At 36.3% G+C, this 24,335-nt stretch overlaps 1 protein-coding gene across 1 annotated transcript in view; it reads right to left on the bottom strand.

Moving 5' to 3' along the window:
* The window catches only part of tarbp1 (TAR (HIV-1) RNA binding protein 1), a 113,850-nt gene that overhangs the window by 59,253 nt on the left and 30,262 nt on the right, over positions 1-24,335 (bottom strand). The window contains 9 exon segments of the mRNA XM_028820197.2: positions 8,022-8,210; positions 8,302-8,554; positions 8,676-8,869; positions 10,214-10,375; positions 15,816-15,910; positions 19,589-19,764; positions 20,536-20,632; positions 21,351-21,489; positions 24,203-24,292. Of these exon segments, the coding sequence (XP_028676030.2) occupies positions 8,022-8,210; positions 8,302-8,554; positions 8,676-8,869; positions 10,214-10,375; positions 15,816-15,910; positions 19,589-19,764; positions 20,536-20,632; positions 21,351-21,489; positions 24,203-24,292 (1,395 nt within the window).

The raw sequence follows: 24,335 nt of genomic DNA, 5'->3' as shown, positions 1-24,335 counted from the left end.
CACCCTTGTAGCACACACAATAATTGCAAAATAAATATAAAAGTGGCCTCTGTAAAACTGCTTGACTGCTCTTACACCTTGTCACATAGAATGCTGCCAAAGCTGCCAGGAATCCGTGAAGCCACAGAAGACCAGTGCAGCGGATGGGAGTGGCTGATGAAGGCAGTAGCCGGACCAGTCTTTGAAGAAACCAACGATCCTTTTCTGGCTTAACAACCAACCACCTCCATTCCTTTATCTCTTACAGTGAATTGTAAAAGAAATTCACACGTTATAAAAGATGGGGTTAGGGATTGGACTCCCAAGAAAGCATTTAGCATGGCTGCCTGTAATAAATGATGTGTGTGCTTCTGATTCATCAATGCATTTTCACTTCGTATGCATTTGTTACATGCATTTCAATAACCTGATTATTCACAGAAACCTAATTTCTAAAATCCCATGGTAACCTTATTCTGATTAGAGAAATCGGGTTATTGGCCTCTGAGAAACCTGACTGATAGTGGTAGATTTCCCCGCACATAATTTGAATATATTGCCCTGTAAACCTTTAATTGGGTTACTGCTAAGGATTTTGCAGTCTGTGCATATCCATTGCACTTTGCTCATATATACATATAAATGTATTTGCTTTGCACACGCTTTTTGCAGCCACAGGTAGAAGGCCCCACTAAATACATTTCTGGGTGCAAATGTTCAGCAATCACATTATTTTTTCTCCTGGCTGAAATAATCTATCTCAATATTATTATTATTATTATTCCAGCAGCACAGGGTGTAAGGTAAGACGCAAACGTACTGGGATGGTCCTTTGCAGGGATCACTGGCACAGCCAAGTATGCATTCCATGCAACATAAACCTATACATATAGTGTTGATTTGACTATAGATTTATAAAACACAAGAAAATTACAACAGTCATCATGCTCATTTTCAGATTCACAGTGACCATTGATGATGCTTGTAACTCTTTTTTTGTGCAGTTTAATGATGTGAGAATGTTTTGACAAAAGACAATTCCAAAAGATTACTTGTGCGTGTTATAAGCATGTGCATATAAACGCATTGAGTGTATCTGTTGATTATAGCACTCATTTGACATTGAGAGCAGTTTATACTAAATGGAAAGAAGTAATCGCCACTTTTCATGATTAGTATGTTGCAGCAGCTGTAATAGTAAATGCAACTAATATACAACAAATTGCACAGGCCACTCTGTAACCCTCTGCTTTAATACACAGATATACAGTTTCACAGGACAATAAGGACACCTTAATACCACAATTGCAGAATCCACATTACTAACCGAGAATGGTAAACCGGATGGACGCAGGGACATCCGGCAATGGGCCGTGGCCGCAAAAGACGTACTGCGCAGGCGCCCCACAAATCCCCCCCCGCAAGCAACGGGAACCGGATGGAATGCAACGTAAAATAAGAAATGAGGCATCGCGCACACAAAAAAGGAGTCAGACCACAGAAAAAAGGAGTCAGACGCCGTTGCACACGAAACGGGACACACAAAGAGGAGGATTCAACAAGCCCCTAGCACACAAAAAAAAAGAAGCCACGAGCACCACACAAAGCCCATTGGACATGAAACGGGATAGACTACGGCCATAGCACACGAAACGTACACAAAAACAACGATTCAGACCCTCGACCACAGTAACATAAATAACAAATGACACACAAAGCCCCATTTCTAAATGAACCATCCGTATTAAACATACGTCATCTCAACACGTTCACACTATGCAGCATAGGTGGATCTCATTACAATAAGGCACTATTAACCGTTCAACTGCAGAAAAAGCTCCATATTAACAGTGAGTGCGATCCTCCTTATTACTTATCCATATTTATCACGCTCAAGAACAAACAAGTCATAAATTCACGATCATGGGTACAAAACGATACGGCTCGGATAACGGGACCAAACACAATTCACACTATGCAGCATAGGTGGATCTCATTACAATGAGGCACTATTAACCGTTCAACCGCAGAAAAGGCTCCATATTAACAGTGAGTGCGATCCTCCTTATTACTTATCCATATTTCTAACGCTGAAGAACAAACAATTCATGAATTCACGATCACGGGTACAAAACGATACGGCTCGAGTAACGGGACCAAACACACGAACCCGCATGAAAAAAAACAATACACGTCGGCTCCAACTCGCTTCTGAAACTCTGGAAGAAAAAATGTCTCGGCTCCAAAAACGCAAAGCTCAACTAACACAGTTACAGAAACGAACCCAAATGGACAGACACACTGAACGTGGAGGCATGCAGCGCGCGTCTCACAGTACTGCATCAAAACAGGCACGGGTTCAAAACGAAACACCTCCCGTCTCAGACATACAGAAACGGCAGCGAAGGGACAAAATAAATAAACGCAGACGTCTACACCGCGCATCTGGACTGCCGGAAAACAAGCACGCAAGGCTCCAAAAAGAGAAAGCTCAACTGACCGACATACAAAAACGGGCAAGGCTCAATACAAACAATGCACGCCGTAAACTACAACGGGCTTTTCACACAGCACAGGCAAATCAATTACACCTCCAAAACAACACGTCCCAAATAATGGACATACAACGACGCGACTCTCAAACGGCACAAGCAAAAGATACACGTCACAGACATCAACGACAGACACCTGCTAAACGCTTGCGCCAGTTAGCTGACAACGCGTTCAATAATGAGTCCACTATTCAGGAAAATTCATTGGGATTAATGAATGTCATTTGCAATCATTGTCATTCACTTAACTTCCCTGAAGAAACAACTGGCAATACAAGTAATGAATTTACACGTTGTTATCAAAAGGGTCAAATTAGACTGCCTCCTTTACATTCATATCCTGAATATCTACAGAAGCTTCTAACTAACGATGTACCTGAAAGTCAAATCTTTATGAACTGCATTAGATCCTACAAATCGGTATCCACTATGAACATTAACAGTGGCACTGCACATGACATCCGTCTTGCAAAACTGTTAATTATTGATGAATGTACAATGGCATCCACTCACTTACTCAACACCATTCATAAACTTCTACAAACATTTATGAATAATAATATTCCCTTTGGAGGAAAGGTACTTTTATTAGGAGGAGATTTTAGACAGTGCTTAGCTATTGTTCCACATTCCATGCGCTCAGCTATTGTTCAGTGCACCTTAAAATACGCAGACAATTGGCATTGCTTTCAAAAGATACAGTTAGTACAAAACATGCGATGTCCAGATCCAGATCATAACAATTAGTTATTACAACTGGGAGATGGTACACTCACCAATACAGATGGACTTCACCCAGATATTATTACAATTCCTCAAGCCTTTATCTGCGACGACTTAGTTACAGACAGATTTGGAACAGCAATCTCATTAGACCAAATGCCCCTTTTAACACAATGCACTATATTATGTCCAAAAAATATTAATGTGGAAAACATAAATACCCAAGTCATTGCATTACTTCCTGGAGAGACACAACTCTTTCTAAGCTCTGACAAACTTGACTCTGATCGCGACAATAACCATCTTCATTGACCTTACAAGTTCTGACCTGGAATTACCTTTTACACTTAAACGGCATGTACAAAGAAATTTTCCAATAAACCTTTACACTGTGCCACACACTTTATTGTTTGCTTTCTATTTGCATCATCTACACCTTCACACTATTCTATATCTCATTCATACATCACGCTCTTTGTCATTCCCAACACCAGGGGTTGGCGAGCGAAGCGAGCAGGGGGCGGAGCCCCCTAGTTTAATAGAATTATGTTTCCTTTAATTTTTATTGTCCATCCATCCATCATCCAACCTGCTATATCCTAACACAGGGCCACAGGGGTCTGCTGGAGCCAATCCTAACCAGCACAGGGCGCAAGGCAGGAACAAACTCCAGGCAGGGCGCCAGCCCACCGCAGGGCACACCCACACACCAAGCACACACTAGGGACAATTTAGGATCGCCAATGCACCTAACCTGCATGTCTTTGGACCGGAGCACCCGTAGGAAACCCACGCAGACACGGGGAGAACATGCAAACTCCACACAGGGAGGACCTGGGAAGCGAACCCGGGTCTCCTAACTGCGAGGCAGCAGCGCTACCCACTGCGCCACCGTGCCGCCCTAATTTTTATTGGAACAGATTAATATTTTTACTTTGCCTTACACACGTGTCTTACAGTTGATCTAATAAAATGTCTCTCAAAATCACAGGCAAAACATTCACATGACAAATCAATCCGGTGATGCTCAAATTGCATTTGATATATTCACATTTTTACTTGAAAACTGAAGCTGGCAGGGTGGAACCAAAAGATCATGCACTTTCACAAAGAGCTCTGCCAGGCAGTCAGTTCCTTTCACTAAAGCTCTCTCCTCACAACAGTAAGTGAGCCAATCCATTAATGTTCAGTAATAGGCAACCCACTCAAAGCCTAATTTGTTCATGGCAATAATTATCAGTTACTAAAGCAAAATAAATACTGGGTAAAAAAAAAAAAACAGAAAAGAAGTGCTACGGTGTTCTTAGCAGAATGATATGACAGTCTAGGTTAAAACAGCATATGCAATGTTGGCACTGCATACTTAAAAGTAAAGCTAAGCAATGATTTCCAGCCTGTTAAAGTCAGGCATATTGACATATCACAGGTGTAAAAGTAGTTGATCAGAATTAGCAATTAATTAAACACAAGATGTCAAACATATCACATGGTCTTTTACAATGAACAATTTTATAGTGCTCAAGCAATTGGCACATGAATTATGACAGCACTCTTGCACACATAATGCTTGTAAGCCCCAGAAAGTCACCCTGTTGCTGTGATTTATGGATAGCCACAAATTAGTCGATTTTCTAAACTTCCCTTTTCAAACATCATAGAAGCTGCAGCTTTACCCTGGCAGCACTAAGTACAGGCTAGAAAATGAACTTCCCATCCAAGAATACATGTTAACAAACATCCACACTTGCTCATGCCAGAAAAATGTCATAGTCACCAGAGAGCCTAAATGTTTCCTTTAGACTGAGAACAAAAACTAAGCACCTAAAAATAACTTCATCATTTTATTTCTTTTATGAGAAAACTGCACAGTGGGCCTATCACAATGTGAACACCTGGTCCCTTTAATGCTAGCAGAAAGTCAACAAAACTTTATTTCACCCAACACCTTACAAAACAGCAAACTATTGTAGGACACTTTCCACAGCATGCCAGGATACAGTTCTAAGGTTCTGAAAACAAATTAAAAAAAATAGACCAGCAACAATACCAGGCATATACAAAAATATCAAGGGTACACATGTTATTAGAAACAGTGTACCCCTAGCAACTGCCCCTGCTTATATAGTCAAAATAAAACAAAAAAGCTTGTTTTCAGTGAATATGCTTCCATATCAAAAGTAATTCAAAGTTATGGCTATGTTAGAATAAACTGATGATATTATCTTTTATTTGATAGCATGCAGTTTTTGTAAAGAAGCATATTAATATGATTTGGAGGAAGCAAACAAAAACGATTGTCTTACTTCCCCAGTTTTGTTTATAAAGCTGACTAAATAAATTCATACAGTATGCATCAGTAAAAGCCACAGTCGTCTTCTGAAAAAAAATCATTTAATTATTCTTCTTTATTAACCAAAATTTTTCTGATTTTTTTCAAAGTCCAACAAGTATCCCCAATTCAAGTGTACTTTCCTGAATGTCAGCGAATCTATGATTTTTAATATATAAATAAACACCTGACAACTTTGTATTAGTTCTGCTCAACTTCAAATTAACAAGTAATATGATAGTGGTTAGGTTTACAATAATTCCATCTCACTGTATAGTAGAATTTATAGTATTTCCAGTCAGCTTACATACTTTTGGATCACAACTCAGGTAATAACTTAATCTCAAAAGATCACAATGCCTAAACAAACTTATCAGAAAAGCCTGCTCCATCACAGGGCAAACCCTGGAAACATTGGAAGCTGTTGTGGAAAAGGGGATGATGGCAAAATTAGATTGCATCACGAAAAATCACCCCCTAGCACCCCCATCCCCTCCAGGAGGTGCTGTCTTGGATAACTCTTAGCCACAGGCTCACTGCACCCTGGTGTGCTAAGAAGTGTCTCGGGGGTCTTTTCTGCCCACTGCTATCCGGCAAATCAATGCTTCCACCCAACGTACTGTTTAAGTTCATTTTGAAATATTTGCACAATTTACATTTATTTATTTACCAATTGATTGATATGGCTGTATTGCCCTTTTACTGCATATCTTTGTTTTTATGTTACTGCTGCTGTATGAATCTGAATTTTCCCTTGGGATTAACGGATTATCTAATCTAATTTGCAGTGTTTTTGCTACTAACTATTCTTCTGCTCCAGATTTGGCCATGATTGTTCCATAGATGCCACTTTCTGTTCAAGTGGGTCCTGTTCAAATATTATCTTTCTATTTCAGAGGAACCTGTTCCTGTTTTTAGTTGCTCTGGTGTCATATGCCTATTGTTCAAAGCACATATCTGCAATACCTGTCCCAATAGCGAGGAGCCTTATTTAGGTTCATTTTGTATGTCCTTTCATGAGAAGAGAAGTGGAAATCAAAGGAAATCTCTCAGCAATAACATTGTGTAATCTTACATTTGTGAAAGCTACTAGGTCCAGTGTTTTGCTTTGATCTTACACTTTTGTGTTTATGAACTCTTGTCTGGCTCTTGGGATTCTACTTCATGTTTAGCGATTTATATATTCTGCTTTGCTTGCATTACTGTCCCCTTATCACTGGCTTGTTTACCTGGAGTTCTTTTTGGACCTGTGTTCTTATAGTTTCATACATATATTATGTATATATTTTAACTAGGCCCACTTATGGGTATTCTAGATGCACTGTTTATTGTGGTTTAAATTCCCTCTAAGCCTAGCACTGGTGAAGCCACTATCAGAAGATGGAACTTAGCAAATGATAGCATCTGAAGGTGTAGTCAATATGGCAGCATCAAAAACAATGTTTCTCAGCCTTAAAACTGTAACAGGAAAAAATTACAAATATTGGTATCAAAATATTCAAATAGCTAACCCTAATCATGACCTTATTTTGGATGCATTCACCTTGGAAATAATAACGTCTTCCTCACTAGAATGCTGCACATCTGACTACATACTACAGGAAAACAAATGAAAGGAACATCAGAATTTGTTGCCTCTATGACTCTCTTATATATACCAGTACTATATACAAAATATGTCCAACTTTACTGTGAAAAATTTGCAATCCAGGGGGGTAAATACTTTTTTATGGCACAATATTTATCATCAATATATGTCTGAGAAAACATAATTAATCAGGACTTTTTAATTGCTAGGTTTGGCTGCTATAATACAACACCATTTATTGATTTACTTGCATTATATGCTACGGTCATTCTTTATTTGACACTTACAATATTGTCAGTCTATTAAAATGTGTTTTTTCACAGGCTTAGTGTTATTCATTTTTTTTAAAGAAGCAGTCCCCAAGACAACAAGATTTATGGTATAGAGAAAAAGACCACAAGCAAGTGCAATGAATGTGAACAATATAAAATTTAATTACTTTTTTACTGGTGTCAAACTCAAACAAATGGATAAGGAGACCAGAAGAAAGTAGTAGCTATTAACCTGTCTTCAGGTAGACAACAAACAATTTCTTCAAAATATGCTGAATATATTTTTTGTTATTAACATCTTCCAGAAGAAAATAATAATTTTGTTATTCAACAAGTGCTACACATATCTTGCCAATACAACATTTACAATGTGTGCAAGGTGCATAGTCCTGGATATCTACAGAAGCCCACCTGAAGTATTAACAACTAAGAATAAAGCAATGCTTTGTTGTTAATAAGACATATAAAACACCAACGTAAAATACAATACTGTTATTTTAAAGCATCTTTATTTTTTCTTACTTGACAGTGAAATACTTTGCAAATTTTAAATGATCACTTAAAAATTGTTATCTTACCTGCTTAATTTTATTACAAATAATATTTTCATTCTTAAATGGAATACAAAGCAGATGGACATCAAACACAAACTGAATAAAGGCTTCTAGGGCTGGCCAAAAATCATGAGGATTGCTGTTAAGGTCCTGGATGACTTTCCAAGCAAGGTTCATAGATTTAGTACACAGTAAGGCATCTGTAGCCAAGATCTAAATGTAATATTTAATTGAGAAGAAAACTGTTAGCAACAATTATTTTGCACTTTTCATGCCTTTTAATTAAACATTTCTAAAATCTTACCTTGGGAGCAAGGACCTTCATACAAGCAAGTACAGGCAGAACCTGATCTGAGGGCAAAATACTTAAAGCATCGATAGCCAAGAGCATGGTGGCTGAAGGTCTATCTAAAACAGACATGAAAGGACCCACTGTTTCCTTTGGCTCACTGGTTTTACAGTATGCATCTAATACAAAATGCAAGCAGGCCCACTGATCATGAATGTATCGTGCTGCTGCTCTGCCCCACCCTTGGAATCTTCTACTTTCAGCAGAACTGCAATTAAATGAAAAAAAATAAATGTCCCCATTAGATTCAGAAAAAGAATAGACTTCATCTGCTTATTTCTCCACAGTTAATCACTTCTAATGTAACTTCTATATATTAATTATCCTACCTTTGATTTTCATCACAGTCAGTAGGTTTTAATAATGTTGTGTTCAACTCCATGGAGGAAATGTAAGTTGCAATTTCATTCACACTGTCATTGAGATCAGTCTGCAAATCCAAATTCTGATGGAGCAACTCACACACTAAAGATAGAGAAGACATACTGACCATCTTTTGTATTTGTGCTGACAGCTGTGATTCCTGAAGAGAAAAATAATGAACGATTATAATGTAAGGGGAAAGAAAATAACACAGCTCCTTCAATCAAGCATAATGTGTAGACCTCTATGCCATTTAAACACAGTGTGAGGAAAGATCAGAACAGTTGTAAATATGAAACCAGTATAAACAGTTCTAAATGTAATATTATCTATTTACTGAGCTAAGCTATACAAATAACTTAATATTAATAAAGATTAAACTGAGCTTACAAATTAGTGTGGAACTATGCAACCCTTAGATATGCTTTTGACTAGGATAATAAATTAATGAAGCTCTCAAAAGCTGTATGACTCAGTTAAACCTGCTTAAAAATTTCTAGCTTGGGCTCTATTTCTGTATGTTCTAACAAAATTTGAAAACTGTACACATGTCTATTTATTACAGAGGAAACATTTATTCAAACTAGTTTCTTTACCAAGACTGATCTTTGTCTTGCTCTTACTGCTGCCACTGAGTAGGATAAATAAATAACACATACGTTTCTTATGAGCAGTCTCTTTTAAAGTAATCCTAATAAAATGGTAGTACTGTATAATAGTTTAGCAAAAGTAGTCTAAACAGGCTTTAAATGAAATGAAGAAATATAAATGGATAACTGCTCACGTTTCTCTTGCTCCATATCTAAATATCTAACATTATCACGTTCAGAAACAGAAAAAAGAAAACAAAAATCACAAATGTGCAGCAATATATGTTTTGTCACTTATACAAAGGCGCAATCCCAGCATCGCAGTTTAACAACTGCTTATTGTGTACAAATAATAACATGGAATATTTTAAGCAAGAATTAATCTTGTTTAAATCAGTTGGTAGGTGAAGTCTAATTCAGGATTTGATAGTGGCAGTCACTAAATATGGATTTTCCCACAACATACTAAGTGCGTTTTGTTTCTCAGAGTTAAAATAATAGAATTTTTATTGGTTTTGTAAAGCAGAGAATTGCATGTAATAAGTACATTATGAGATCAATAAAGGATGACATTTATATGCTAAAACATCCTAACTGTTGTCACAATACCAGTTTCTCCATGTTACGTAAGGGATCCACGGCAGCTCTAAATACCAGTCATGTGATGTGTATATTTGATTGGCTGAAACACCAGAATTTAACGCACACTGTAAAATCTTCAGTAAAGGATCAGCTTAGCCTAGTTATGGCTCTTTAAGCAAAAACTAAATAAAACATAAGATCTACAATGTTAACTCTTAATATGAAATTTAAATGCATTAAAAATAAAAAAAAAAATCGGTTGAGGATAAGGAAACAAACTTATTAATTAAACAAAGCAGAAAATACTCTATAATTATAAATAAATTGCCCACCTGCTTGTGATCACTTGCCAGTAGGTTCTGAACTGAGATTTTTGTTAAAGCAACAAAGAAACTCAAGGCGTGAGACTTCCTGTGCCCATGGCTCGTCATGCAGAGATTTACAAGCGCCCTTGCTGTAGAAATGTACAGCGTGCAACGTGGTAAATCTGAAAGCTTAAAAATGCACATTCATACCTCTGTCATCAGTAAATAAACACCAAAAACTGTAATTCGTAACACTCAATTTAGTTCTAATTGTATGAAACATCTGTTTATGAAAAAGAACTAATCAAAAATCCTCTGAATAACCCATTATAACTAAATCAACTGCTGAAAGAAATGTATGAATCTCCTAATCAGATTTATAAAACTGAAAGTATGGTATCTAAAAAAGATGAATTATAAACTGTAATTAATTAGCAACCTGGGAACAATGTTTCTGAATACAAATCTGAGTAAACGTTAATTAAAAAATATATGTACAGAAAAATGACCCCAGTAATGCCATTTTTACCAGAAGATAGCATCTTAACTGCTTGATACAAAAAAGTTCAATTTCAAAAGATCGGAGCAGCAAGACATAGAACTTATAGTGCTATGTCCTACATTTCCACATGGTTGATTGACCTCTTAGATTGCTGTAATCTCTAAAAGGTGTTATTACCAATATTTTTTTAAATATCTGACTGGAGAGCGATCATGTACTTGTGCACTCCCAAGCCAACTATGCTACTTGAGTGCAACCCAACCACAGTATCAGAATATTCACATTCAAAGTATAAACAGAACACAATAAACCCTTTGTTTAAAGTTATAGCAGAGGAAAAGGACTATCTGTTAAATCAAAATGGTATATACTAGTCTGATAAAGAATTAACATACTGCTTGTAATGAAAATTTGTAAAGTCAACTTTGATGTGAATAAATGCACAGTGGGAAGGATCTGCTTTTCGCCACTCCCTTTCCAAGCACTCACTCGATTGTCTAAAGTATTACTTTTTAAATTAAGCATAATGCGATTAAGTATTTTTTAAAATGCATAATTAATCCTTACAGACATTTTTATAGCTTAATTACAAATGCTTCTTCATTATCCTCTGGATTCAGTACTGACTCATTTCCATCAGTGACTGATACTTTTCACACAAGTGGAAATGCAACAGCAAAGACAAAAGCATTATGTAGGGTGGTAACAGCAGTCAAGTAAACTGCAGAAGGAGTTTCAGTCCCGATACCAGTGCAGCTTTAAAAAGTAACTGCAGTGACAGCAGCTAGGCTTTCAAATTTAGCTATCAGTTGTTTCATCAAACTCTTGCATATTTGACATCAACCTTAAAACAATGAAGTTGTTTAAGGCAGTGTGGTATGTCACCTTCTTTTCACTTTTTCTTTTTGGGTCATAACGAACATCCCATTCCCAATCTAACTATGGTTTAATAGGTAAAGTACACTGTGTTGCGCAAATAAATGCAAGCAACTACTAAAATCTTGAACTGCTGTGCGTTCGCAGGGAGTCCATCCGATCTCTGTCTAGACACTGAACGTACATTTTAATGCCAGGTGCAAATGTAATACAGTTAAATAATATAAGGATATAACCTATATATGAAACACACTTTATTGGGGGTCATTTTTATAAGTTTGGCATCCCTGTATTTTTGGTTGTCTTACATCTTCCTTGGTATTTTGCTTTGGCCCCCTAATGGGCTGCAGACCCCCAGGTGGAAAACTACTATTGTACAACATCTAGGTAGTGCTGAGCAGACTTTAGGACTTGAAACCTCAAGATGTTTGTTTTCTCCAACTTCTAGCACCAGCTGGTGTTTTTGTTTTACTCTCCTTACTGGCTATGTCATCACAGAATATGTTATCAAATCCAGAGGTGGGTAGTAACGAATTACATTTACTTGAGTAACTTTTTAAAAAAATTGTACTTCTAAGAGTAGTTTTACTGCACCATACTTTTTACTTTTACTTGAGTACATTTATGAAGAAGAAACGCTACTCTTACTCCGTTACATTGGGCAATACTCGAATCGTTACTTTTTTTTCCATTAACCTGCCCGGCCGCCACGTATTCTTTAGCTATAACTCCCAAAACCGTTTCCCATTCATTATCTGTGGTAGTGCACTACCGATGTGGTCTATTTTCTGCCACTTCCGTTTTGGGGGGCGCTGTTCTGCGCTTTTCGCCACTCTGCCTGCCTGCAAGCGTATGCTTTCATGGATGTGCTGGGTCGTTTTCCTTTTTTTTTTTTTTTTCTTAAGTAAATTGTGAAGTTTAAAATGTCAATCGCGGTTATTTCTGTTGATGAATTCATGCTTTCATTGATTACAGCTAATACTGTTATCATGTGGTCGCTATTTTGCCTGTTGTATACAGTCTATCTAGCGTCTTTCACATCTATCTCCACTTTCACTGCCCGCATGCAGCGTGTGTCGATTGATATATGACTTAATATATTTCTTTTTGACAAGTCTCCAAGTTGTAAAATACATATACATTATATATAAAATGAAACTACTATATAGCTAATACTGTTATGTATCTGTCTAGTGCCTTCTCTGTCTGCCTATTGTATAAGTGCCTTCCCTATCTATCCATTTATCTACTGCCTTTCACATGTGAATGTACTCTCACTGCTTGCTTGCTTTTCTGCAGCACCTGTCATAAAGTGCCTTTCACATCTATCTATCGATCGCTAGCTGTTTTTTTCTCCTGACAGTTTTATATCTTCAATTATACAGTGCCTTCCCGGTTTATCTATCTAGTAACTTCTCTGTTTGTGCATTATTCAGTGATCTGTCTGACAGTGTATGTCTTACAGAACTTAAAAATAAGAAGTTATAAGGACACTTGTTCATGTTAATTTAAGTCTCAATTTTAATTTTTTTTAAAAAAGAGCATCCCACATCTATTATACAGTGACTTTCCTATTTATCTGTCTATCTAGTGCCTTTCAGATCTATATGTACTCTAACGGCCTTCTTGCTTTCCTGCAGCATGTGTTGAATAATAAACAGACTGAATCATTTTTTATTTATTTTGTTGACATAAATCTCAGATACACACACACATTCATACATATATTATTTATGTTTGGGTGTACAGTTTATTTATTATGAACATGTTCTTCTTAAGTTTGCATATGCTGGATTTATGTCCAAGTGTCTGTTGATGGCGTTCTCATTTGATAGCCAAGATTCGGCCAGCTCTCTGGCACTTTTAGTACTGGCCTTAAATTCTACTTGTACATTGTCCCAGTTAAATGTATGTCCTGTTGATTTAGTATGCGTGTAGATCAATGAAAGTGAGTCTTTTCTTCTGATGGCGTTGCGATGTTCCTGTATACGTGTTGCGATTCTTTTTGAAGTTTGTCCTATGTATACCTGGCAGGGGTTGAAAACTCAGGAATAAAAACTACTTTATGATATGAGATTCATTTTTTCTCCCTTTGTGGATCTCCAGCTGCTAATATGCAAACCGTATCATAGACCTTCTCTTCCATATTATATATATATATATATATATATATATATATATATATATATACACACAAATATAAAATATATATAATAAAACTAATATACTGTATTGCTAATGCTGAGATCTATCTGTCTAGTGAGTTCTCTGTCTGTTTTCTTATATAGTGCCTTCGCTGTCTGCCTATTATACAGTGAATTCCCTGTCTGTCTTTGTAGTAATAATAGTATTATTACTTTTTGGTTTCCCTTTCTGCCTAGCATATAGTGTCTTTCTATTATTTGTCTTATATAATGGCTTTCATGTCTGTTTATTTATCTACCTATCTAGTGGCTTCTCTGCCTGTATATTATTTACTGTATACCCTGTTTTTTTCTCACAGTTTTGTATCTGTTATACAGTGCCTTCCATATCTATCTGTCTGTCTAGTGAGTTTCACATCTACATGTACTCTCACTAACTGCTTGCCTTCCTAAAGTATCTGTTGATTAATAAAAAGGCTGTACCATTTTTCATTTAGTAGTGCTTTCTCTGTCTGTCTTTTATACAGTGAACTCCCTGTCTATCTATATAGTAATAACAATAATTTTATTATTATATAGCAGCTTCCCTGTCTGCCTATCATATAGTGCATTTCCTTCCTATCTATCTATATATCTATTCCCTTAGCTGTTTTTTTATATATCTATTATACAGTGCCTTCCCTGTTTATTTATATATCTAGTGACTTCTCTGCCTGTATGTCTCTCTTATTACACAGTGCTCTGTCTGTGTGTGTGTGTGTTATGGATCTTAAAAATAACAGTTATAAGGACACTCGTTCATGTTAATTGCAGTCTCAATTGTTAAAAAATATTTTAAAAGGAGCATCCCACATGAAAATATAATGATCTCATTAACTGACAGTACATACCAATTTATAAATTTTATGTCCGTTTGAGGTTAAAAAGAAAAAAAAATCACTTTCTCTCTAGCGGGGAATTGAACTCGGGTCTCTGAGGCACGGCAGGCCTGCTGCGCTCTGATTGGCTGAGCAGTCTGTGTCAACTATCTGCGAAGTTGTCAAGGTAAAGTGAGACTTGTTGTACGTGCACAAGCTGCCTTGTTCTAATGTTATTTTCCATCAGCTGTGCTATTTGGAGGGCAAGTGAATATGCAATATTATACGTCAGTGTACAGTATATCTTGTCACTGTAAGTCGTTTGCACTGTTCAAACGTACATGTTACCTACTGTAGGTATTGGCTTCAAAAGCTTTGTTGAGAAAAACTGAGATTTGGAACTTTGTGTTATTTGTGCATCTTTATTTTGTAACGGTGTTATTTATTTTTACTCATTTTTTATTTTATTATTATTCTGAAATATCACAATTTGCACATTATTTTATATTTTTGTCTGTCTTATTACAACATTTCTAAAAAATAAATCATTTATATTACGTTCAAACAGTTACTCAGTACTTGAGTAGTCTTTTCACCAAGTACTTTTTTACTCTTACTTGTGTAATTTTTTGGATGACTACTTTTTACTTCTACTTGAGTAATATTATTTTGAAGTAGCGCTACTCTTACTTGAGTACAATTTTTGGCTACTCTACCCACTTCTGATCAAATCAGATACTGACCTTTACCATAATAACAACTGGAAACTTGCAAACTACTTGCTATCAATTGTAATTTACAATAGGTTACATTTATCTCTGTTAGGAATTCTTCCATTTCTTCCTTTTATTTCATTGTAATTTTTCGTTTTATTACTTAAAGTCACTTTGAGGTCCACTTTTGCAGGAAAATTCACCCATCCTTAAATTAAATGTTTTCTGTGTTAGCATCCATGAGCATTTACAATTATGTAAGTTAAAAATGCATTAAATATTGTTAGAGTTAAAATAAAATACTGTAGTATACAAAATCCATCCATCTATTTTCTTAACCTATTTATCTAGGGCAGGGTCATAGGAAAGATGGATCCTATCCCAGCAAGTATAGGATGTAAGGTAAGAACAATTCCTGGAGTAGGCGGGAGACCATCACAGCAGTATATAAAGTGTTATTCAAATTTTGACATAAACTATTCAAATAGTGCTAAACTGTTTGTAATACAAAAATGCCTCCTAAATTATAAAACTTACCAAACAGAGCTCACCAGACAGCCTTCGTAAAAGGAAGTGAAATATTTCTTCTGAACTGAAAAGCAGACGTTCATGCAGAATTTGCAACACGTCATCTAGGAAAAAGTAAAAAGGAAAATAAAAGAATTATTAAGGTTAACTGTGCTGAAACTAAAACCAAATGCATTTATTAACAAAATATTTTTATTTTAAATTCCTGTTACATTGGTAAAGTACTGTATGTGTATTCCAAATGAGAAAAACAGCTACAAAATATATCACTTAAAACAAAAGCTGTTCCTTAGCCCTGCAATGGGAAACGAGTGTATTTTCTAATGATAGCTTTGCTTCCTATGTAAAAATAAATATTGCCAGCATTTACACGTCACCTACAATCATATTAACATCCTTATTTCCATATAAACACCACTTTTGTTTTATTACAGTCACTTATGTGGTCTGGAGATCAATTGAACATTGGTATCTGTCTGGGGTACAAACGCAATAAAATCCATATTACTAAACGAGAATGGTAAACCGGATATGGACGCAGGGAGCTGCCCGTGGACGCAAAAGACATACTGCGCAAGTGCCACACAAAGCCCTCCCCCCCCCCCCCCCCCCAGAGTGAAACGGGAGAGACTACGCACGTGCGCAGCCGCAACACAAAGCCCCCCCCCAGAGCAAAACGGGAGAGACTACGAACCGTCAGAGTAGGAAACAAAGAAAACGTCATAAAGAGGTTAAAGAACAGGGACAAACACATGCAGAGCAGGTTACAGAACAAAGCCACCCTGCCCAGAGTAAAACGAGAAAGACTACGAACCGTCTGACATGCCGCAAGCAGGATAAAGCGAGGTCAGAAATAAAACACAGAGTAGGAAACAACACACACACACACACACACACACACACACACACACCCCCCCCCCCCGACCCCCAAGAGCAAAACGGGACAGACTACGAACCGTCAGAGTAGGAAACAAAGTAAAACGTCATAAAGAGGTTAAAGAACAGGGGAAAAACACATGCAGAGCAGGTTACAGAACAAAGCCCCCCTGCCCAGAGTAAAACGAGAGAGACTACGAACCGTCTGACATGCCGCAAGCAGAATAAAGCGAGGTCAGAAATAAAACACAGAGTAGGAAACAGAGTCAAACTTTATAAAGGGATTAAAGAACGGGGACGAACACATGGAGAGCGGGTTACAGATGATGAAAACTAGAATGCAACAGCTTCAAAAAAAACTAGGCACGAAACAGATGCACACCGAGATACAGAATATAAAAGGCAGAAACAACAACAGTTAAACGTCCACACCACACAGCGGGGGCGGACCCGCACGTGCGTCATCCTCACACGTGGCTGCCCAGCGGGCACGGGTTCAAAACGCCGGGGGTAGGCGAGCGAAGCGAGCAGGGGTCAGAGCCCCCTTGTTATTGTCTATTCAGTCTCTGTTCTGGCATATTAGGAGCATGAAACCTTCTTATTTCACCAGAAACAGAGACTCAAGTTTTATGTCAAAGCACATGAGAATCTTACAGAAGTGGTAACTGAAAATTATTTTTCTGCAAATGTACCAATTGGCATGCATGCCAAACTTATTAAAAAAAAAAAAAAAAACTCTTGAAGCCCACTTCATTCATTTTAAAAACATGTTGCAAATCTCCTATAATGACTTAGTATTTTCCTAGATTTTTAAGTTTTTCTGTATGAGGTTTTTTGTCATTTTTCTAATAGAATATATTTCAATAGAATTAATGTTAGTCTAGGATAACTGCTTTAAAACTTGTATTATATCCAAAATGATCGCTCTCTCTTCATGTTTCATAATATTTATTTTTCAGTGTATTTTAATTTCAGTAAGACCCAGAAATAAGCTAGTTATCCAAAATGAATGACACAATAGCTACACCAGAGCCTTTGCATTTTACAATCAAAACCAAGAATTCCTATCCTCAGGTGTATTTTACAAACTAGTTCCTCTATCACGCTTCGTCCTGAACAGTGATAAAATGTACTGTATATTACAAGCTAAAAATAAATAAAAAGCATTTGTGACACTTATGACCTCCTTATCATTACGGGAGGACATGTATTTGTTAAGCATTATTTAGCAACTAGTTCTTCTAAGCTTATTATGTTCTTGAAAAATTTTACTATGAAATTAGGTGTAATATTTAGAGAAATAAAAGTCATTTTGCAACAAAGAACAATCCATAGAACAGTAACATTAATTATCTCAGTAGTTCAGTAATAATATTAAGCCAATATTCAGCACGTAGAGCACCACACTCATAATGTACAACTCGATTGCTGAGGGATAAATGAGGGTCAGTGGCTCACACTCCCCCTCCTTCTCCCCCTCCCAGAGCAGCACTCCTGGCACATCCCTACGAATTGTCCACATTGTCTCATTCCAACCATCTCAAAAGACTTTTATTACTTTAGCTCAAGCACAGATCTCATGACAAATTGATTATTTATTGCCCTAGACAACAATTGAATAAGAATCTTTTTGTCCATCCTAAAATGAGCATTCAAAAAAGAGGGAACAGATTTTTGATATGATCAACTGTTAATGAGTTATTGAGGGCCAAACATAAAAATCTTGTTGTTTTTCAAAATACTTAAATATTTAAAAGATTTCAATAATTATTGTGGCCATCACAAACACCTGAAATTGGTATTGTTTTGTTATGCAATCATTTCTAATTATTCTGAAGTAAAAAATATACCATGTTGCATTTTGGAGATACTGAGATAAAAAGGCACAAAAGGTGCAAAAAATATGGCAACTTCTAATAAGGATGTCTCAGTTTTAATTTTTTTCAAGATATTTATATGTACAAAATCTAAAATTTTATTAACCTTTATTCTAAGGTAGCCTATACAGTAACTAACTACAAAGCTTTTTAGAAACTGGTGCCGTTGTTTTTGCATGATACTCAAAGAGCCAGACAGAAATAAATATATACTGTATACAGTATAGTCACGAGGCAAGCACTACTACCTTGGGACACCAGGGGGCACAATCACTAACCTTCTTGTCTACTTTTACACCAACAGCTCGGAGAAGACACCCAATGAGGGTAACTGACCCCACCCCTTCTGGTCCAGGAGCTATAAAGACACAGCACTCCTAGAAGGAGGTGTCTCATATGGAAGACAAGCAACTTGCAAAACAGAGTTCCAAACCAAATACCTAACCACTGCATATGGCAACTCTACATTATCCAATGGCTATTTATATTCCGTTTATCCATCAAGTGCTTGTTATATCTGTTATCTGGTCCTGGAGGGCCAATGTGGCTACAGGTTTTCCTTCCAACTACTATCCTGATTAGAAGACAGTCTCTACTGATAATTAAACTTGGTGTTTAACAATATTGCTTGTTAGTGCTTTCAATTGCATTGTTCAAATGTGCAAAATTGACAGAGAGAGACTCAGTACTTTCATGGCAGTTGAAAGTACATATACTAAACGCAAAGACTCAAAGTGGGTGAACACATACAAGATCCATACTTTTTTTGTTTGATATTTGTAACTAATTTAGACCACTTTGTAGGGATCTGTTTTCACATTGACATTCAACAGCTTTTTTCTGTTGACCCGAGTCAAAAAAGCCTCATTAAATAAACTGTGATTCAATGTTACATAATAACAAAATGTGAAAACTTCCAATGAAACGAATACATTTTAGAGGCACTGTACATAATTAGTAAACAGAGAGGTTGGTAAGTGGCGTTATAAAATCTGGATGACTTAAAAAGCATCTATTTCAATTCCTGACCTTTCTGTTGGAAAAGGTTCCTTGTGTGTGAGACAGATAATAGTTTAAGAAGCAGCTGCAGACTCTTGTCACTTTTCTGGATAGGCAAATATAAACTGGTACCAAGTCTCTGGAGACATTCAATTAGAGGTTGTAGAAGATGGTCAAGTGTTTTTTCCAGTGGTTTTTCTCCATAACTGAAAGATAAGTAATTATATGAATGATGTGGCCATAGAATTATTCAGCTCACTGCTATAGCAAAATTTAGGTGGAGTGAATTTATGTCAGTAACCAGGGAATACAGATAAAGACCTTATTTACTGTATACAACAATTCATCATAAACAATTGCATTACACTATAAAAATATTTCAAACTGTGACTACGACTCCAAAAAAACTTTTAAGAATAAAAATGTATTTTAATGAATAATTGAAAATATTGTTTAATCCGTGAAATTTTTTTCTGATAACAGCTTCTTAATCCTTCATAAATTTCACTGTGAATAAACTCTTAATAAAGCAGCATCAAGCTAAACAAAACTTCCTTAGTTTCCTGTACAATACCACTAAAATGAATTTTATAAACATATAAAAGCATTAAAAGATCCTCACAAATAAAATATTTTAAATTTGTAAGGATAACTGAAAAGTAACAGATATTCACTGTTCCAGATTATTGTGGTTAACATATTTTTATTACATTGCATTGCGTAACATTTTTATATATTGCAATATGCTGCACATAAACTGTGACAAAGAACATGTCAAACAATAGCAAATTCTGCACAGTGTTAAGTCTAAGAATGTAAACACATTCTGCTAAACCTAAGCCTATTTAAATGATCACAGAAACAACTCTGTTTCCATTACTTTAGTCTCTAAAATGCAGCATAAAAGATATAAAAATATATTTTTATTGCAATGACGGATGTCTATTGTAATTTGTCTCTCAACTGCAGGCAAATACCTTTCCAGTTTCCATTTTTCTTCTACATCTACAGCCAAAATAACCATTTTAGCAATACGTTCTGCTTCAAACAAATCTGGAAGAAAGATCTGGTTTCCTAAAATAGACAATAATAAATATAAAACACAAAACCTTAACATTTATCAGTTATGTCATAAAATAAGGCAATAGTTCAAGGGAAACCATTTTATCATAATTAACATTCAAACAGCATACATATTTCTGAATGTAATTTTTATTCTTAGGGGAAAATCTCATCAGACATGGGGAAAAATGTGTAAATACTTCACATATACTGAACAGTTAAGAGAATGAATCCCAGTTCCCTTAATTTGTAGAAAAGCAATGCTATCCATTGCTCCAAAGAGCTGATATGGGTGTATGGGTATAGTTTTGTCTTTATATTTTTATTTTTCATGTAATAATCTGATGCAATCACAAGACAATTTCAAGCATGACTATATCAACTAATACATACCACCAATTTAAGAGGTTACAGTGAAAACCAGATTCGTTTTCATCGTAATTCCATAATTACATTTACAGGCTAAACTTTATTCAGGATTTTTTGCAGTAACTGGTTCATAACAAGCTATTTTAGTTATCTAATTCTCTTTGTTAGTGCAGTATCAGCAGTTGCAAAACGTAAACAGAACATACATCACTGTGAAAAACTGACTGAGCAAAATCTACAGTTACTAACTAAAAAATACTGTGAACAGTCATAAAACCTTTAAATTCTCAGAAAAAATGTGTATCCTCACTATGCATATTTCAATATACGGGACATGTCTATTATTGTATACTTCACCTACCATCTCCTAGAGGAACTCTCATATACATTTCCACTGCATATTTTGCATACAGGCTTAGTGCAGGCATTTGTGAATTCCCACTTTCAATGCATTCCACGGGCTTTAGCTGTGCACCATGAACAGCTAGCCAATCACATAGCTAAATTAGAGAAAAAAAAATATAAATGATTGATTCAATGAATTTCAACACAAGAAATTAAATAAGTTAAAAATTTATACAGCTTTAATGTATGCTAAGAAATCCTAATATTAATGTCATAGATACATTTGACCTATTTCCATTCATCCTGTAAAAAGTTACTGTATATGAATCAGTCATATGCAAACTATCACATTTCTGACAAATTTATCAACTTGTTTAACCCACCTTTTCCTATTCATCATTGCAGAAAATAACCAGATTTTTATGATATTGAAAAACTAAAAACAAAACTAAAAAATGTCATGGGAAAATATTGGCAATCTTTTGATATTACTTTATTTTCTTCAAAAAACCTAATGTAAACTTTACATATTTTTCAAAACAAAGTTATAAACAGGAATTCTCCCATGATTAGCATGGGCTTAAAAAAATTTGTTTTACAGATCTCAGTTGGAATAAAGCTTGGCTGCAAGATAGGTGCAGAATATACATTTATAAACTTCAACTTATATATTTCTGCTACGAAATTCCAAAATAGTGGTATATGAAGTTATTAAATTATGTCAACACTTTGATATCTTATATGGAAAGATTATAACAACACATTTATACCTAACATAATTAACATTCACAATGACAAATTGCAAAAAAAAAAAATGTTTTAGGCTACAGTATAAGTTAAAATACAATAATAATATTGTTAGATTGTGCAGGGCGGCACGGTGGCGCAGTGGTAGCGCTGCTGCCTCGCAGTTAGGAGACCCGGGTTCGCTTCCCGGGTCCACCCTGCGTGGAGTTTGCATGTTCTCCCCGTGTCTGCGTGGGTTTCCTCCGGGCACTCCGGTTTCCTCCCACAGTCCAAAGACATGCAGGTTAGGTGGATTGGCAATCCTAAATTGGCCCTAGTGCGTGCTTGGTGTGTGGGTGTGTTTGTGTGTGTGTCCTGCGGTGGGTTGGCACCCTGCCCGGGATTGGTTCCTTGCCTTGTGCCCTGTGTTGGCTGGGATTGGCTCCAGCAGACCCCCGTGACCCTGTGTTCAGATTCAGCGGGTTGGAAAATGGATGGATGGATGGATAGATTGTGCATCTTTGTCTTCTAATGAAATAAAATATTATTTTTAACATAGCACTTTCTTTTGGGCAGCACAGTGGCACTGGCAATGCCTTTGGAGTAAGGAGACCAGGGTTGTCCTCCCTGTGTTTCTATGGGCTTTCCCCTGGTGCTCCAGTTTCCTCCCACTGTCCAAAGACAGCTACACTAAACTGGCACTAGTGTGTATTTGGTGTGTGGATGTTTATGTTTGCCCTGTGATTGACTGGCACCCAGTCCAGGGTTTGTTCCTGCACTGTGCCCTGTGCCAGCTGGGATAGGCTCCAGCCTGAACCCAAACAACAACCCCCCTGATCCTGGTCTGGATTAAGTGGGTTGGAAAATGACATAATACATTTAAAAGCAGTCATTAATATTTGAACAGTACAGTCTAAAAAGCACAAAGAAAAACTTGCAGGATAGTTTATTTTTCTTTCATAGACTGAGTAAAATGTGTTATGCACTTTTGTAATCCTGAAAGAAAACAAATGTTAATAGCAATACAGTGTTGTTGCATTTGTCCCCACTAACACTGTGAACCTGGACAAGGTAAAAGCTTTGTATCAGATGATTTCAAATTAACCATTAACAAAAAATCTCAATGCAGTATTACTTGTTCATTGAATTCACCAAAAGTAAGCAACAGCTATTTTTATACTTATATACAATGAAAATATAAAGGAAATCATGTTACTATTTGTAAATATTTTACTGCAGTTTTCATACTTTTCCTTTTTTTCTTTTTATAGCCAATGTGTTACACACACTACAAAAATGTATTATGTACCAACATTTCCAAGTTGTTCTGAACATTTTAATTGGCTTGCACTGCAATAAGTATTTTCATTCATCTATGGTCTGCACTTCTGACTCCACTTTGCCAAAAACAAAACTTATCAGAAAAACTGAATGTTTGAAAATGACTGCCAGAGCAACAAAGCTTTGGCTACAGCTTTGTTGTTAGCATGACTAAGTTGACTGAACTCGACCAGCAAATGCAACATAACCACAGCCTTGATGAGGTCACTTTCATCAGGGTGTGTTCCATATACAGAGCAAGAAAGTGAGACGCTTAAGTTCACAGACAGATCCACGAACCTTCAGTTGAAATATCACAGAAACTAGAAATTATGGTTACGAAAAAACAAAGAGCATAGTAACATTTATGGCAAAGAAAAAAACATGCAGTACCTCAGCTATGTTTATTAGTCTCCTGCATACCTGACTTTCTGTTCAATTGACTGATGCTTCTTTGTGCATGTGGAAAAAGAAAAAGACTATTGTCACTATTTATGTAGCCCTATCCATGGCTCTTTCCTGTCTTGCTTCTGGGTTAGACTAAAGCTCCACATGGACTTGTACCGGAATATAAAGGTTCAGAAAATGTGTGAATTAACACTAGACTGACCAAGGCTTACGAAAAAACTCATAAATCCGGCCCACCTTAAATCTGCTCGCACCTCTGCATTCAGCGTCTTTTGTCTTGTAAATGTGTCGATAAGCCATCCCCCCCACTGCCGCTGAAAGTGCAAAAACCTCTATAACGACTATAAATAATAAATTAATGAATATTCAAACTCCACACAAAGAAATGATATAGTAACACTACTAGAAACTTACCTGATTCCATAACAAAGTTCCTCTCAGTAAAGATTCCTCTGTTCTAAAATGCATTATAAAGTTTGCCACATCATCAAGAGAAATCAGAGTCTGTGCAGAAGAAAATTATAAAGATTTCCCCTTCAATATTGCC

The sequence above is a fragment of the Erpetoichthys calabaricus genome, chromosome 15 (genome assembly GCF_900747795.2).
Source record: "Erpetoichthys calabaricus chromosome 15, fErpCal1.3, whole genome shotgun sequence".
Lineage (NCBI taxonomy): Eukaryota > Metazoa > Chordata > Cladistia > Polypteriformes > Polypteridae > Erpetoichthys > Erpetoichthys calabaricus.
Note: the sequence above shows the minus strand (reverse complement) of the source record. Positions and strands in the feature narration are given on the sequence as shown.